At 41.2% G+C, this 15,242-nt stretch overlaps 1 protein-coding gene across 2 annotated transcripts in view; it reads right to left on the bottom strand.

Annotated features, from left to right (window-relative positions):
* PPM1L (protein phosphatase, Mg2+/Mn2+ dependent 1L) overlaps window positions 1-15,242 on the bottom strand; it is a 98,860-nt gene that overhangs the window by 17,567 nt on the left and 66,051 nt on the right. For both annotated transcript variants that reach the window (XM_054835100.1, XM_054835101.1), the window contains exon 2: window positions 6,792-6,966. In XM_054835100.1, coding sequence (XP_054691075.1) covers window positions 6,792-6,966 — 175 coding nt within the window. The remainder of the gene's footprint in view (window positions 1-6,791; window positions 6,967-15,242) is intronic.

Genomic DNA, 15,242 nt, shown 5'->3' with positions numbered 1-15,242 from the left:
ATTTTTTTAAATTACTACAAATGTGTAAATACCAAGGTGAAGAGCACATGGCATTTACACAGTAAGACTGAAAATAGTTACATACGCTTGAGTAAGAACAAACACTTCATGTGATTAATAAAAAAAATCCCTATCTTACTAACACAGCCCTGAAGAGTCACCATTGCACCTACACTGCACAGAGGTTTCACCTAAGACATAAAATTAATTTTTTTTGTTTTACCAAATATATAGGTATATTTTCCATATGCCCCAAACCAAATATTGTTAGCGTGTATGTCAGTTCTGAGAAATCGACTGCTAGCTGACAAATTTAAATAGCTAAATACCTACTTCAAAAGTTGATGAGGAAGTGAACAATATTTCACAGGCAGGTAGGCACCTGTCAAAGTGCTATTTCTGCTCAGAGCTTCTGCTGAAAGGTTGTAATTATATGAATAATAAAAATTTATTTTAATGGAGCAAAAGAATACAGCACACTTGGGCTGGCTTAAATACATGTCTGTTGTTTACAAACATTGCCAATATTCTAGCAAACTGGAAGACCACTATGTAGGGAATGAAAGTCGCACGGTTTGCATTGAAGCTACACCCTGAAATGTAATTTAAATGGTTTTATGTGTACACCTACAGAGACCCTTAGGCTGGCGTTCAGCTCCCAGCTAGAGCTGTCTACCTGCATTTTCCCTGTGAGCAAAAGCTAATTCACAGCCAACGGAAAAGAGCAGGCACGTGTAGGATATGACTCTTCACATACTAAAGTAGATGCTTAAAACAACCCCATGAATCACACTAAAAATGCCAGTTTCTTTCCAATGACCACTGAAGAGCTCTAGAAAAGTTGCCCGGAATTGGATGTCTATAATGCAGGTACTGAAAGGGAAAAGAGACAAATTCTACCCTTGGTGACTGCCCTGGGATTTCTGCTGTAGGTACTGGTCCTCTGCAGAAAAACAGCGCTGGTTCGTGGTGACCACGTGTAACATGTATCTTTAATGTGTAAAAGAAATTAAATAAGTCAAATAAAGCGTTGGCCATTAAGGCAGAGATTAAATAAATTCAGCAGTAATCATCTGGCTATAAAGAGTAAAACTTCCTACTGTATTATCTGCAAAAAGCTCAATGCCGAGTTGTCACTGCAGCAACCGAAGACCCAGGGAGGGGAATTGTTTTAGATCATGTTCCTGAGCTGAAATACTTACAAATGATTTAAAAACCGAACCTGAGCTGGAGAGAAAGCCACCACCCACGGTGGCCTGCAAGCCACTCTGGTTTTCTCCTTGTCAGAAGGAAGCCTCCGGCACAGCAATAAATGTTGCCCCGACACATCCGAGCACTGTTAGTTACAGATCCGCCGCGTCAACGTGTTTGCAACACATGAGACAATAAATTGACTGGATTGCTACACCCCTGTCCAGGGCTGCTCACCACAGCACACAGAAAGCCTACCCAGCAACATCCCTCGAGATGCTAGAAACACATCGTTTACCATGACCGTCCTTTGCCTTTACATGCTTTTTCTTCAGGAAGAGACATAATTTCTGGCTCTTCTTTTCCTTGCAGCTTCTTTACAGCTCTCCTCATTTTTCCTTGCATATTCTGTGCAACCCATTGCCTTTGCAACTGCTGTTTTTATCATGTTTAGTGCATGACTTTCCTTCCTGCTCTTTAAATCCCTCCTAAAAACTTAGATAAAGTTTTCCAACCGTTTTTTAAGCTCAAGTCATTTCGTATTTGGCAGCATTACATGTTCTTGCAGGGCCATCATCACCGTATAACTGAGACATTACAGACGTCTGCTCTTCCCAGTGCTGTCAGCAGAGCACGCCCATACCCTGCCTTACTGGTAATGGCTGTAGCTGAGACTGGAAGAGAAATATTCCTGAGGCTCCTTGTCAGGACAAGGATTTAAACACCTGACAAGTCACCGCTATTGAAAGTATGTTCCCGTATTTCCCCAAAGACCAAGCCCTCTGTGAAAAGGACCAAACACAGACCAAAAGCATGGTGCAAGGATGAGTGTGCATTATAAGACAATATTTTATTTTAAAGGATGTGGACATAACAAACCCAACAAATCTCTTTCTGCATTTTTAATGGGTTATTGCTGTGCATGAGCCAGCTTGAGATAAACATCACAGCGAAGATAACTTTATCTTCGCTGTGATGTAACATAATGATGACTTTACTTGGTAAAGCTCTTTGCAGTGGGGAGAAAAGGATTTTCCCCAGCAAGGTATTTATTATTTCAAATTATAGGATATATTACCGGTGCAATTTTACTGCTTTAATTTTCTCATTTTCTCCTTGTAGTCACTTTCTCTAGGGGAAGACACCTGCCTGCATTGCCCGAAAGGGAGCAGTGTAATTGAAAAAGGGGCAGCATTGACCCTTTGACGATTAAAGTTAACCTTTTCCCAGCGTGACCACTCTAGCATGGACATTTGCATGAAGCAGATGGATTTGCCAGCCTCTTGGGCTGAAGTTTAATCTTGGATATTTTTGCTTCTCTGTACTTTTGCCAGAAACAGCAAATGCTCACGGGACTGGATCTATGCTGGGTTGCGGTCCTGATGTTGGAATGAAGGTCTGAGCCTTGGATTTATGCTCGGAGCCGATTTTCAGAGCTGCAGCTACTACAGAAACCAGACCCGGTCTTCTGCGAAGCACAGAAATACAGGCTGAATATGAGGAGCTGATTTAATTCCTTATCCATTCATTATATACTAAATTGAGCTGGGAGTGAGGAGTGGAGGACGATGCATCAGCCACCCTCAAGGACCGTGTGATGCCCAGGGAGAGCCCAGCACCTGGGCACAGTTGGGGAAGGCAGAGTACAAACCCCCGCCTCATCCAGAGACAAAGTGCAATACGTTGTGGTGCTAATGGCCACATTTTATCTCAGCAAAAAAATAAATTTCGTTGCTAAAATCGGAGTATTCAGGCAATTCGGGACATGGACTGCTAGCACAAAAACACGCTTTAAGAAACACTATGGTACTGACAGTGAGCGTCTGAAGCAATGGTGCACATCAACTGCATCTCAAAGTTTTCAAATGAAATCTAACACAAACTGCACCCATAGGGAGAGGCGCGCAGGGTCCGGCCAGGCATGAGCTTTTGATCTTCCCTAGGAGGATGTGTGGAGAAGCAGCCACTCGCTTTCCTTGCAGGGGGCTCCAGGAAACACAGGGCACCCTGGCAAATATTAGCTAAGAAAACATGTTTTGGGCTGACATCTGGCTCTGGATACAGTGCCTAAATATCAATATCTTTCATGACTGCTTCACAGCAGGGAAAAATGAAATTCATCTTTTTTGTCACACAATAATGAAACTCAATTTCTACAGGACCCTGGGGAAGAGGCGCCATCCATTAAAGAAAACCCTATCAACTACAGTACAAAACCACCACCAGAATCTCCTAGCAGGCTTTAGCTACCTGGCACACTCATGCCTTTAAATATCCTAAACCTGTATTTGTACACAGTAGTCGCTGACCACCCCAGATGTTTACAGATGCTATAGATCAAAGGAATAGGCTTAACATCCAATAAAGCTTCAGCGGGAAAAAATATTCTTGCATAAAATTAACCCAGCCTTAGCTAGTCAAGAATGCCACTTTTTAAACTAAGTGACTTAAAGATTATGAGAGGATTTGTACCCATCTGTCACTTTTGGCCTGCTTTCATTTTATAAAGTATACTAAAAATCTTGTCAACATTTGATTATTTTTAGACAAACTCATTTTATTTGGTAGCTGATATACTGATTTCCTAAAGGGAAAGATTTACAAAAAGAGCCATTAGGATATCGAGTCCACTGAAGCTGCACGTTATTAATATTGCATGCTGCGAGAAAGGCCAAATTAAAATGCAAAATTGTACCAGAAGCCCAAGCCATTTTAGTGCAGTTCTGTTTTATTCTGGAAGATGGATGCAGCTGAATTCTACCTAGTTTGGGAGACATCCCTGGGGCGTGGGAATTAGCTGGGGGTGAGCACTCTGTGAACCTACGGAAAATGGCCCTTCCAAGAGGGATGGGAACGGTTTCCTGGATGGAAAAAGTCCCTTGCTGGGGAAGTGCTCCTCTACATGCAGCACCCTGCTACTGACCCCTTGGATCACGTACCTTAAACATCTAATTTTCTAGTTTCCCTGGCTGACACATAGCAGAACTCCAACTGCTCATGCTTAGAGAAATTAAACCCTTGACAGTGGTCTCTGGGATGGGTTTTGTTGATGTCTCCCGTAGTCTCCTGCCAGACAATGTTGTATTTTCCCCTTACATCACAAACGCTTTTATTTTCACCGTTTTGATTTTTAAAGATTGCTTTCTTCATTTTGTATATACCACCAGCAGCTTGATCTTCTCATTAAATTGACTTCAGTGTGGAAAAACACTAATAAAAGAAAAATGTCACCAACACAACTGCTCGAGCGCTGAATAGCTGGAGCGCTCGGGATCACAAACAGCTGCTGCAATTATATTTAACTGCCCATTTTCAGTGCTTTGCTCACAATCAGATCTTTCTTCAAGAGCAGGTAGCACCATTTCTGCTTTTGTAGTAAACAAGTGACATGATTAGAATGACGAGCGGGCTCCATCTCTGTGTTTTAATCTCTAGAGGTGTCTCTACCTGATTGGGAAGCTGAAATTCCGGCTTTTTATTTACAGCGAGCTGCGCTCTCTCTCCTTTCCGAATGTGTGTATATGCTGGGACTTTTCTAAACTGGTTATTTATGTAGCTTCTCATTTCCACATGATTGTTTTATTGCATGTTGTAAGTCCCCAAATGTGTGCTTCAACCAGTTTTAATCTTTATTTTCTCTGTATAAACACGCAGTTTTCCTCAATAGAAGAAAATGGTTGCTTTTTCTTCTGACAGGAGTCAGTAATTTCCTCCACTGCATTTTTTCCTTTCTAACAAACTTCTATCAATCAAAATGACTGAAGAGATGAAGTGACCAAGCCAGGGAAAAAGATTTACAAGATTCATTGGACTGCTAAATTCTGCGTTAAAAAAAATAAACAGAAGCAATAAAAAGCAACAACTTTCGAAGCTTATTTTTAACGCATCATTAAAAACAGGCCACATGTGATTAAACAAATATCCCGCACCCTCATTTTAACTCTGCCATCCTTCGAGAACTCATATGACTCCTTAAGTATGTGACGTGTAGTCTGCAAATGGGACCGTGCAGGGCTCAAAAGCATTTGAGATCAAAGCAGTTTAAGAGAATCAGACTTATTTATTGGGTGAGCATGTGAATATAATTGATAAAGTAATAGAGTATTGTAATTACTTGAAGTTACTAAAGCTCACAGCCTTGTAAGTACCCAGAACGCAGAGTCTGCAAATGGTATTTTAAGTTGCTGGAGCACCTTTGAGATCAAAGTAGAGAGAACAGTATTGCTAGTGAGTGGGAGTCTGAGTAGGAGTCTGAACAAAGTTGATAAGTAGTTTGAGGGTTTTAAGTACTTCAGGGCACTGCAGCGTGAGCACAAAGTAATAGGGCGAAATAACACCAGCTTGTCAGCGCCTGGTTTTCCAGAGCTGGGCTAGTGACGAGAAACTCAGAAGACGGTGATTTTAGCAGAGTGCCATCTAACCAGGTTCAACCAAAATAGTGATCCACTTGGGATGGTGTCTGGCAAACACCATCTAAACAGGATGAAAAACCCAGTCATGAGTTTGAGGCTTCTGCCTAAAAGAGCTGGAAGGAAAACCTGGAGCTGAGCTCAGCATGGTTCCCCAAGGGCACCACAGCGCCAGGTATGGCCAGGGGAATAACAGAACAGGGAAGTGCCACCAGGGATTAAGAAGAATCCGCAAAATGGAGACATACTAAGTATAAACTCTCTTTTTGTACTACAAGGCTGCCCGAGGCTGGTTGGTAGGACTGCAGATGAAAGGAGATGGTGTGTTGCAGCTCTCAGCCATGAGTAGTTAAAGTGGAGAAACAGAGAGCAGCGTCTTTCAGCTAAAGCTAAGAAATGAAGGATGCCAAGAGATGTGCTACTGGGGACTCTACTAGCGCGGAGAGCCAGGCATGCACACACTGGGGGTGGAAACACATGGCTCGTCTGTACAGACCTCCATACGCGCTGCCAGTCCACTCACTGCCATGAACACTAATTTGGCAGGAAAATAATGAAATGTTCTTTTTGATTCTTTCTTTGCAAGGTAGCTAAACACAGAGAAACTTGGATTCAGGGGAGTGGGCATATAGCAGATATTGATGGCTATTTTGGAAGATCGGTGAAAAACATCAACAGCGTCCCTTTTTTTCTCTGTAACTGTAAAGACGACCACGCTTCAGGACAACTCTGTGAAGGATCCCACACTCTACATGTTACCTGGGTATGGCTATCCACATGCACCATGTAAGATTTGAAAATAAGATTCTGTGACTATCCAGTACACTCCTAGCTAAGTGAGCCCCCAAAATAAGTTAGCAGTGAAGGAGAAACCAGCAGAAACCAGGTCACACCACTTGCAGGGACAGTAATGAGGCACGGCTAGATCAATCAACATCAGTGCACTACAAAGGACAAAGCACTGTTAGAAAAATAACTGTCCTTCCAGCTAGTTAGTATTCAATCACTGAGGTGGAAAAATTTCTCTCTCAACTTGATTTTAGGAGAAAGAACTGTTTCACTGAGTCACCTCATACCTTTGAGGACAAAGTTCAATTTGCCAGCAGCACAAGCACCAGTATTCAGGAGAAAGACTGAAAGTGAGCAATTTTTTTTCACTAAAATGCATCGTAGAAAGAAACACAAATATACCTGCTTCATCATAGGATACAGTCAATTTTTCCAGCATTTCTCGATCAATTGATAAAATCTGCTGTTCCAGGATGGTTTGGTAAGACAGCACACTGTTCTCCTTGTCCTTCTCATAGTCTTGAAGATGTTGTTTCAGGACTTCAGGCAGGCGGGACTTCACATATTCTGCTGCCGACTATGGAGAAAAGAAGCAAAGGTTTAATTAATACATTTTATTTTCAGAAGCTTTACGCATACTCATAGCAAATTTATTTTTATTTTTTTTTAGTTTAAAGCATTCTCAAATCTAACTCCTCGTACTAAAACACTCTTAATGCTACTAACTCCATGGTGCAAAATCCACAGGTTGCTTCTCTGCCTGTCGAAAACTTCCAGGGAGTTGGGGATATAACAGACCAAATTCCCTGAGCTGAGGCATAACCCACTCTGCAGCACGGACTTTATGGCAGTCCAGAAAGAGTTACCCATGCTGGACTAGACACATACCACAACAGCTCAACTGCTTCATTGTTAACATATCTTGCAACTATAACTATGAAATATAATGCTTTTATTCTAAATTTTAAAGTACAAAGTGTCAGAGTGGAATCACTTGCTATTGATACACAACCAGGCTTGGACAGGGAGATAGAAATGAATCTTTAACAGCATTACAAAATGACATATCTACATGCATCCACACACAGAAAATTCTTTTACAATTTTTTTTCTGTGACTGCTCAAGGCCATAAGGAAACAGAAATTAACACAAGGTGGCATGGTTGTACCGATGTTACGGAGCTTTGTGCAAAAACATCAATGGTAGTAACTAACAAGAGCATCTGGCTCTGGAGAGGTGTCAGTCCCCCAGGACCCTGCCGCCACTGGAACAGCTTCCTCCCTCGGGGCTTGGGCTCAGGCACCTCAGTAGAATCCAAACACAAACTTTCTGGTTTTTAAGCATTAGCATCCCTCTACTGCGAGTATTACACCCCTACTGTCAAAGGGAATAGGAGGTCCCTCTTTCTGGCATGGGTTTTGGATTGTTTTGTTTTTTTTGCTTTCCATCTCTGATATAAACATAACTGGAAAAGGAAGATGTAGCAAAGGCTGCTGCCCGGTGCTCCAGCTTTCCTGCCAACCTCAAGGCAAAAGAGAAAAATAAACGATAACAAGGTTATATTATTTCAGGCCTGGAACTGACCAGGAGTTACTTCTACTCAGCAACAGGCTCTTCCTGGGTTTATATTTAGTTTTCCAAAGTCAATTGCCTATTAAATTGCAGCCTTAAAGTATCACTGAAGTTGTGTTCAATTTTTCGGCAAGCTAAGCCATGTGAGACGAATGAAATTATTCTAGGAAAGGTAAATGAACTCTCCACATGAGTACAGCATATTTAATGCTACATTCTAATAGTGGTTTTCTTCCAAGAGAAGGCCAAAAGATACACTGTATACTAATTATTTTGGTCCAAGTTCAGGCCTTTGTGTGTAAAGTTTCCTTTGAGAAGAGGTTTTATACTATCCGGGGGGTGGGGGGTGGATTTTTGTGCTCTTCCTAACACTGTGATTCTAAAGAGCAGAAAACAAAAGACAGATTTATACATATTCATTTTCTGAAACACGTCTTCTGCCAGCCGAGACAATATTTGTATCCTAATGGCTGTAAACATGTAAGGAACAATAGCCATCCTGTCCCAAAGATCTTGCGGCCCAAGTAAAAGTCAAGAAACAGATGTGTGCAAGCAGATGGAAGACCATGGAGACCATCGGTCTTGCCCATGTGCAGTCCAATCGCCAAGTTTTTCCATAGGCATCGAGGCCGAGGATTACACCAAGGATTCCAGTCTGATCTCACAGGTGGGTTTTTCCCTTCGTGACAGCAAAACCCAACACTCTTGCTTTGTCCACTGCCTTTCACATTACGCCTAGATGTCATTAAAGATTTAAGCCATAAAGCAATGATGGAACCGATACAAACTCCTCTCCTTTTCTAGCAAGAAAGGTGATCACCACATCTGAGTAATTACATCCCTAGCTGCACTGCCGCGATGAGACAGATAGTACTGTATTCTGTTCAGTACAAAAGTAATTTTATCTCTATTTTAAAAAGTCCGTTCCAGTACCCGGAATATTAAAAAAGAAAAAGCGTGAGGGTGTGAGTGCATGTGTTTATGCGTATGCTTGGTATTAAGGAAACCAAGAGGCTAACTGTACTGGGTGAATAAAAATTAAACAACATTAGTAATAGGTACAACTAATTGTACATTTGCTGGTCAGTCTTCATCACGACCCCTAACAGAAAGCAACTTGGAGCCATAGGCACTGTGGCAGTGAGAAAGGCAAAGAACGGTGGTCTTGCTCATGCAGGCACCCTCCCACAGATCACCGCTTCAGAGCGACAGCATCACAGGAATGCACACTGTGACCTCTCTCGGTCCCAATAACCTCCTATTTCCTGGCAGGAATTTATCCATTTCTTTTACAAAATTGAAACTTAGGCATCCCCTATGAATCTGTTTTCAGTCTGAAGCGCCCTTCTCAAAATTAAATAAAAGATTGACTTTAATACCTTAATTGACTTTAGGATATTTCATCCTACCATGGAAACTAATATTTCATATATAGAGAATAAATTTTAAAATATCTACATACAATGAAATATACTTGCAGAGCTTATTCACAAAAATATCACATTTTTCTCTACTCACTAAAAAATCCTACACAAAAATCACATCAGGAAATGCTGAAATCCCTCACTGTGTGGTAACCTGAACCTCAAATGCAGCCAGCATCCTTCTGTAATTACCGAATTTGCCCACATTTTTTAATTGATGAGAAATACACATCCAAAGTAATTTTCTTTTTCTAAATTATGCTAACGGCCTGCTAAAATTTGCTCTGCTTTTCTGAAGTGTATCCTTCTGGGAGCTGCTTTGTATGTGGGGAAGTAAAGGTCCAAAATGGTTAATTAAAGGCTTTTTTATGAAGCTACTTCAAAAGTCAAGTGGTGGCCTGACAAAGCAGTCTCCTTACAGAGTTATATGGGGTGATTTTGGAAAGGCTTTCAACACACAGTAGAATATTTGGTGTGTAGAAGACCACCACACCCATAAGGGACAGTTGCATCCCTGCTCATCGCAATCACGTTCTGCAGACTGGTACAGCTCAACGCATCCCATAGCCTGGCTTTACCAACCCGCTCGACCTTTAAAATTCAGGTTTTCACCAAAGCAAACGCAGGGACCTTGTGTATTTCTGGCACTTGAAACACTCAAGCAGGTCTCATTAAATTGTGTTATTGGCTGATAAACACCTGTCAATGGAAAACCCTCTCCAAGTGGCAATGCCCTGGGAATCTGCTTGCTGTTTGCCCCACGGTGCGGTTGGGTAGGAGGAACAGGACGGCAGAGCACCAGGGCTGGCTCCTGAATTACGTGGGTGTCCATGAAAATGCTTGCACACAGAGAAGATACACCTCCATGGGCACACATGTAAACATGCAAGAAGTGGGTTGGGGCAATCCCAAGCCCAAATACAGGCTGGGCGAAGAATGGACTGAGAGCAGCCCTGAGGAGAAGGACTTGAGGGTATTGATTGATGAGAAGCTCAACATGAGCCGGCAGTGTGCGCTTGCAGCCCAGAAAGCCAACCGTGTCCTGGGCTGCATCACCAGCAGCGTGACCAGCACGTCGAGGGAGGGGATTCTGCCCCTGTGTTCTGCCCTGGTGAGACCCCCCTGCAGTACTGCGTCCAGCTCTGAGCGGCTCCACAACCCTGTGAAAAACAAGGACTGCAAACAAGAGCTATGGCAAGATCAGCACACTGGCACATAAAGCAACTGGAGGATCTAATTAGCTGGAATAGCCATTATTTATAAACACAGATTTCCAATTTTAAAAATGGAGACTTTATTGCCTCAGACCCGCACTCCTGTGATTTACAGAGAGAAGAGGGAACCACAAATTTATGATCTTAATATTCTTGAGACAATTCATTCTGCCTGCCCAGCTACTGCAAACATCCAGAGACCACAGGAAAACACAGGATCCATTTTAGAGCATAGTATTGCTGGTGTAGCATGTACAACAACGGAGGATTTAAAAACCCATCAAGATTCCCCTATGGCATCTTGCTGCCTCTCCTTTTCATATGTTTCCCTCCCCTTCAAAGACATGTGGGTCACTACAATAAGTTTCCTTCTTCAGAGATGATACATCATGAACTGCTGGGCAAGAATAGAGTTCACCTTATGAAAAAGAGGAATTTCAACTTTATTCACCTCCTGGTTTACCTCAGGGAAAGAATTTTTTAAGTAGCATCAAGTGAGTTTTGGCAAGTGAAAGCCTGAGGTAGGTACAAATAAATGAACAAGGGTCTTCCCTGTGGAAGACAGTGTCGGCCATGATAATCTCATGGGAAGGAAACATAATGAAGAGCAAAGTGGGATTTATCCATGGATCCTATTAGACATCTCCGTAAGAATAGTGGAGAATACACAAAAGGAGCTGGAAGGAAATTAGTACAGTATCAAAACTATAATATAATTGGGCGATAAGAGAGGCTCGGTAAGTAATTCACAAGACAAGATTGTTAATACCGATGATATAGCTTATTGAGAAAGGAGGCTATGGAAATAAAGAAATGCCCTGCAAATCAAGAGAGTAGTTGCTCTTCTAGGTTCGATCTGTAAAATGGAGACAGATCTGCTGAAAGTCATCCCATAACAAAGAGATGCAGAGGCCACTACCACAGAGCAGGTCCACCAGATGCTGAACAACAAAGAAGGTAGACAGGTTGGTTTTTTTAATCAGGAACTGGAATAATCAACCAAAGCACAAGATGTAATGAAGTACTACAACTACTCAAGATATGTTATAGGAAATACATTTGTCCAGCATCCTTGGAGTGCGTTGGTGATGATAGTAGCAAAGACCACGGTTTGGGTGTGGGATGGTCCAGCACTGAGAAGACCCGTGGGATAAGGAAGGCAAAAGACAACTTGCATGAAGGTGATGATTAAACAACAGTTTGTGGTTCTTCAGGAGGAAAACAACATAATAAAGACAAAGGACTTTAAAGGAAGGCCACTTCAAGATTTGTAAGGCCTGACAGTACAAAACGACCAAAAGCTGCAAGTGAAAGGAGAAAAGAAGGTATGGGGAGCAAACATTTTCTTAGAGAAATAATACAAATAAAAAATAGCCCAATGCAGAAAAAAAATAGGAATTAACCTAAGTCATAACTTGCTCAGTGATCTCAAACTCAGGGACACGTACACACAGTCAGAATACCATGTCAGTATAAAAGAACAACTAACACTGAGAAACAAATGGAGACTAAAGTAAAAAAATGACTTGGAGCTAGCAAAGGTAGCAAGAAAAGGTTCTACATGTCCATTTGTAATAAGAAAAAAACCCAGGCACAATGTTGCTCTATTGCTCAGCAGAGTAGAAAAGCTATTGACAGATGATGCCATAAAAGCTGAAGCATTTAATGTCTTTTTTTGCTACAGTACTCACTATCTTTACCTTGCTGCATTCAACTGGCAGCTAATATCAGAGGCAAATAACCAAAATCTTCAGAAAGAATAGGGAAAGAACATGTTGGAAAGTGCTTATAAAGATTAGATGTTTTCCAGCTGGCTGGGCCAGATGAAATTCATTCAGGTATACATAGGTAACGGGCTGAAACAATCTCTTTAACGACCTCTGTCTTCAAAAATTCACAGAGGATGGTGAGACATTATTTGGAAAGGGCAAATGTCGGGGCTACTTTTAAAGTAGTATGAAGAGAGAAACAAAATTACAGACTAGTCAGTTTAACTTTGATGCCTAAAAAAATGGGATAAAAAAATGGAATTACTTCTACGCACACGAAAGCACCACGACTTGTAAGGCGCAGACAGCAAAGTGGTTCTCGGGGTGTAAGGAGACCTGCGATCTGCTAATCCAGTTCCTATCAGCTGGGTCTAGGGAGCAAATGTTCCTTGCTCATTCCAGCAAACATGCCTGTGCTTAAAAGTCTTAGTACCACTGATCACATCATCAGCACAGACAAATCTTTCATGCTATTCTCTTAAGCCTTAGGGGATCCCAGAGAAATAGCCTTCCATGTAAATTAGGATGCTGAATCCCGTGCAGATTAAGCATTTCAGAGAATCTTCCAGGATTAAGATGCATCTCCAGAGTCCCCTCAGACCCGCCACGTGTGTTTCGTGCTCCCGAGAAGCGGAGCCAGGGTGTGAAAGCTTGTCATTGCCACCATCTGACCTTCATTCGCTGCCACCCCAGCTCATGGAAAAGATTTCAAGTAGAGGTGCTATTGGAAATATATAATGATCCCGCTCAGAATTTCACATTCCACATTTTAGACTAGTGCTCCTTAACAAAAATGCTTCTGTATACAGGTTTCTGGACTCACATCTTTAAAAAAAACTCCCAAACCACACGATTCATTATTCTAAGAACAGTGCACTTAACTTATTAGATATCTCCCAATACGATAGCAAAAACCATGGCATAATAAGGCTGTGGACAAGAAATGTATTCCAGAGAGTCTGTTAGCGATTTTTTGTAGTAATGCTATAAAGCTTTCCTGTTTATTTAAAAAAAGTACAGTACAAAAAAAAATATTCAGATTGCTAAATTGAAGAAATCACATCTCAGATTAAATAAAAGACCAGGTAGTCAATCTCCCTCTGATGCATTTTATTCTGGTAGAGAGATGTCCCTGCTTCCAGGGTGAACCAGGGCACGTTCCCCCTGCCCAGCCATGCCGTTTGCAAACACAGTGCAGCGTAGGGAGTATTTGTTTCCATTTTACTGTATTCACACTTGTAAAACTTTAAGAGTAGTTTCTTGGCATCCTGATACTCTGTTGGGTGCTTACTATAGGAAGGAAATGGTTAAATAATTTTTTTTTTTAGTTTCTGCCTCTCTGAGAGCTAAACTTAGCGTAGACAAACCATCTTATCAACCTACTCACACCAGGAAAGGCTGGTGTTGATTGAAGGAGATACAAAAATTCTGCCTCCAGGCCCACATGTGCCACTTCAACTGATTTCAGAGGAAAAATACGTACATCAGCCCTGCCTCTCACGTTTCACACCCAGCATTTAGGATCGGATGCCTCTCCTTCATCAGCATGAACCATGAATAACTCCACTGAAGTCAGTGGGATTTTGCTGAGGCAAACCTCTTGGAATAAGGACATGAAGCTATGAATAGTTATTCAAAAGGAAAACATATGATAGCAAAACATAATCTACTCTCAAGAGGATAATGCAAGATCTACAAATGGCACCAAGACAAACATTTTGCCCTCTAAAGCAATATACTATTTAAAGAACAAACATGCCAAAAGGAACTTGTTAGTAGAGTTTGCCTGTAATACAAACTTTTGATACACTTAGCCTATTATTTCTATTAAAAAGTGTCTTTTTTCCTGCAAAATAAATATTCGAGTAAATAATTTACTATTGATCAATACATATCCTGGGAAAGCCAAACTCACAATTTAAAACAAGGTTATTAGCAAAATCATGATATCTGAAAACATTTGGGGAACTCAGAAATCCTCTCCTAGGACTTTGAACACGACTCCACACCGAAAACACCACTGTTATTTTGCAATCCATGCACAATTTATTTCTGTAGCAGGAAAAATATTAGCCTCACAAACATCTTTAGTTAATCAGAAGCTATATAATCATGAGAAAATTAACCCGATTCCAAGGAGATGTATAAAGTTCAAATTAGTATTCACACTGGATTGTCAGAGATATATTAAATCCATAATTACAGTAATCCACAGCTGCTTCAACTGTAGAAAATAATGAATTGCCCAGTGAGAACTGGTGTCCATGAAATGGAAAGAAAAGGCCATCTGTTGTGGAGCTTTGCTCTGACTTTATGCTTTGAGCACGGAGAGCTTGATCTTCTTTGACACAGTCTGTACGTGGATTTATGGCTATAAGCAATCCAAATAACCATATCACCAAACAGAAAGGATACAAATAAAAAATGATGATGATTTATGGCTTTAAATTATGCATTTTAGTTTCTTCCCTAAGAGAGCACTTGTCACTCACTTTTTAAATAGACTTATTTAAATGTCCTAGAATGAGAAGCAAGTAAGTCAACAAAATTTGTAATGTAAAAATTACATGTTCTGCTTTCCCTCCCACTCCCCCCAACATTAGTCACATAGAAATGTGTGACATTGCAGCGAGCATACATGCGAATGTTGGCATGGTACTCGTTAATCTAGGACATGGATCGGAAGAGGTGAGAATAAATGCAAAACAATTGTTTTCCATCTTCCAGTGAGGGAGTGGATAGCAAAATACTTGTACAAGTCTCTTCTTTTTAATAACTAATTTTAATTAATTAATTAAATTAACAAAAGCATGTTCCATGTGATGCAGCCAAGCAGTCATTCATTCTACAGATGAGGACAGAAACAAAGCACG

This window comes from Grus americana, chromosome 9, assembly GCF_028858705.1.
Source record: "Grus americana isolate bGruAme1 chromosome 9, bGruAme1.mat, whole genome shotgun sequence".
NCBI lineage: Eukaryota > Metazoa > Chordata > Aves > Gruiformes > Gruidae > Grus > Grus americana.
This window is presented reverse-complemented; position numbering and strand designations above follow the sequence as displayed.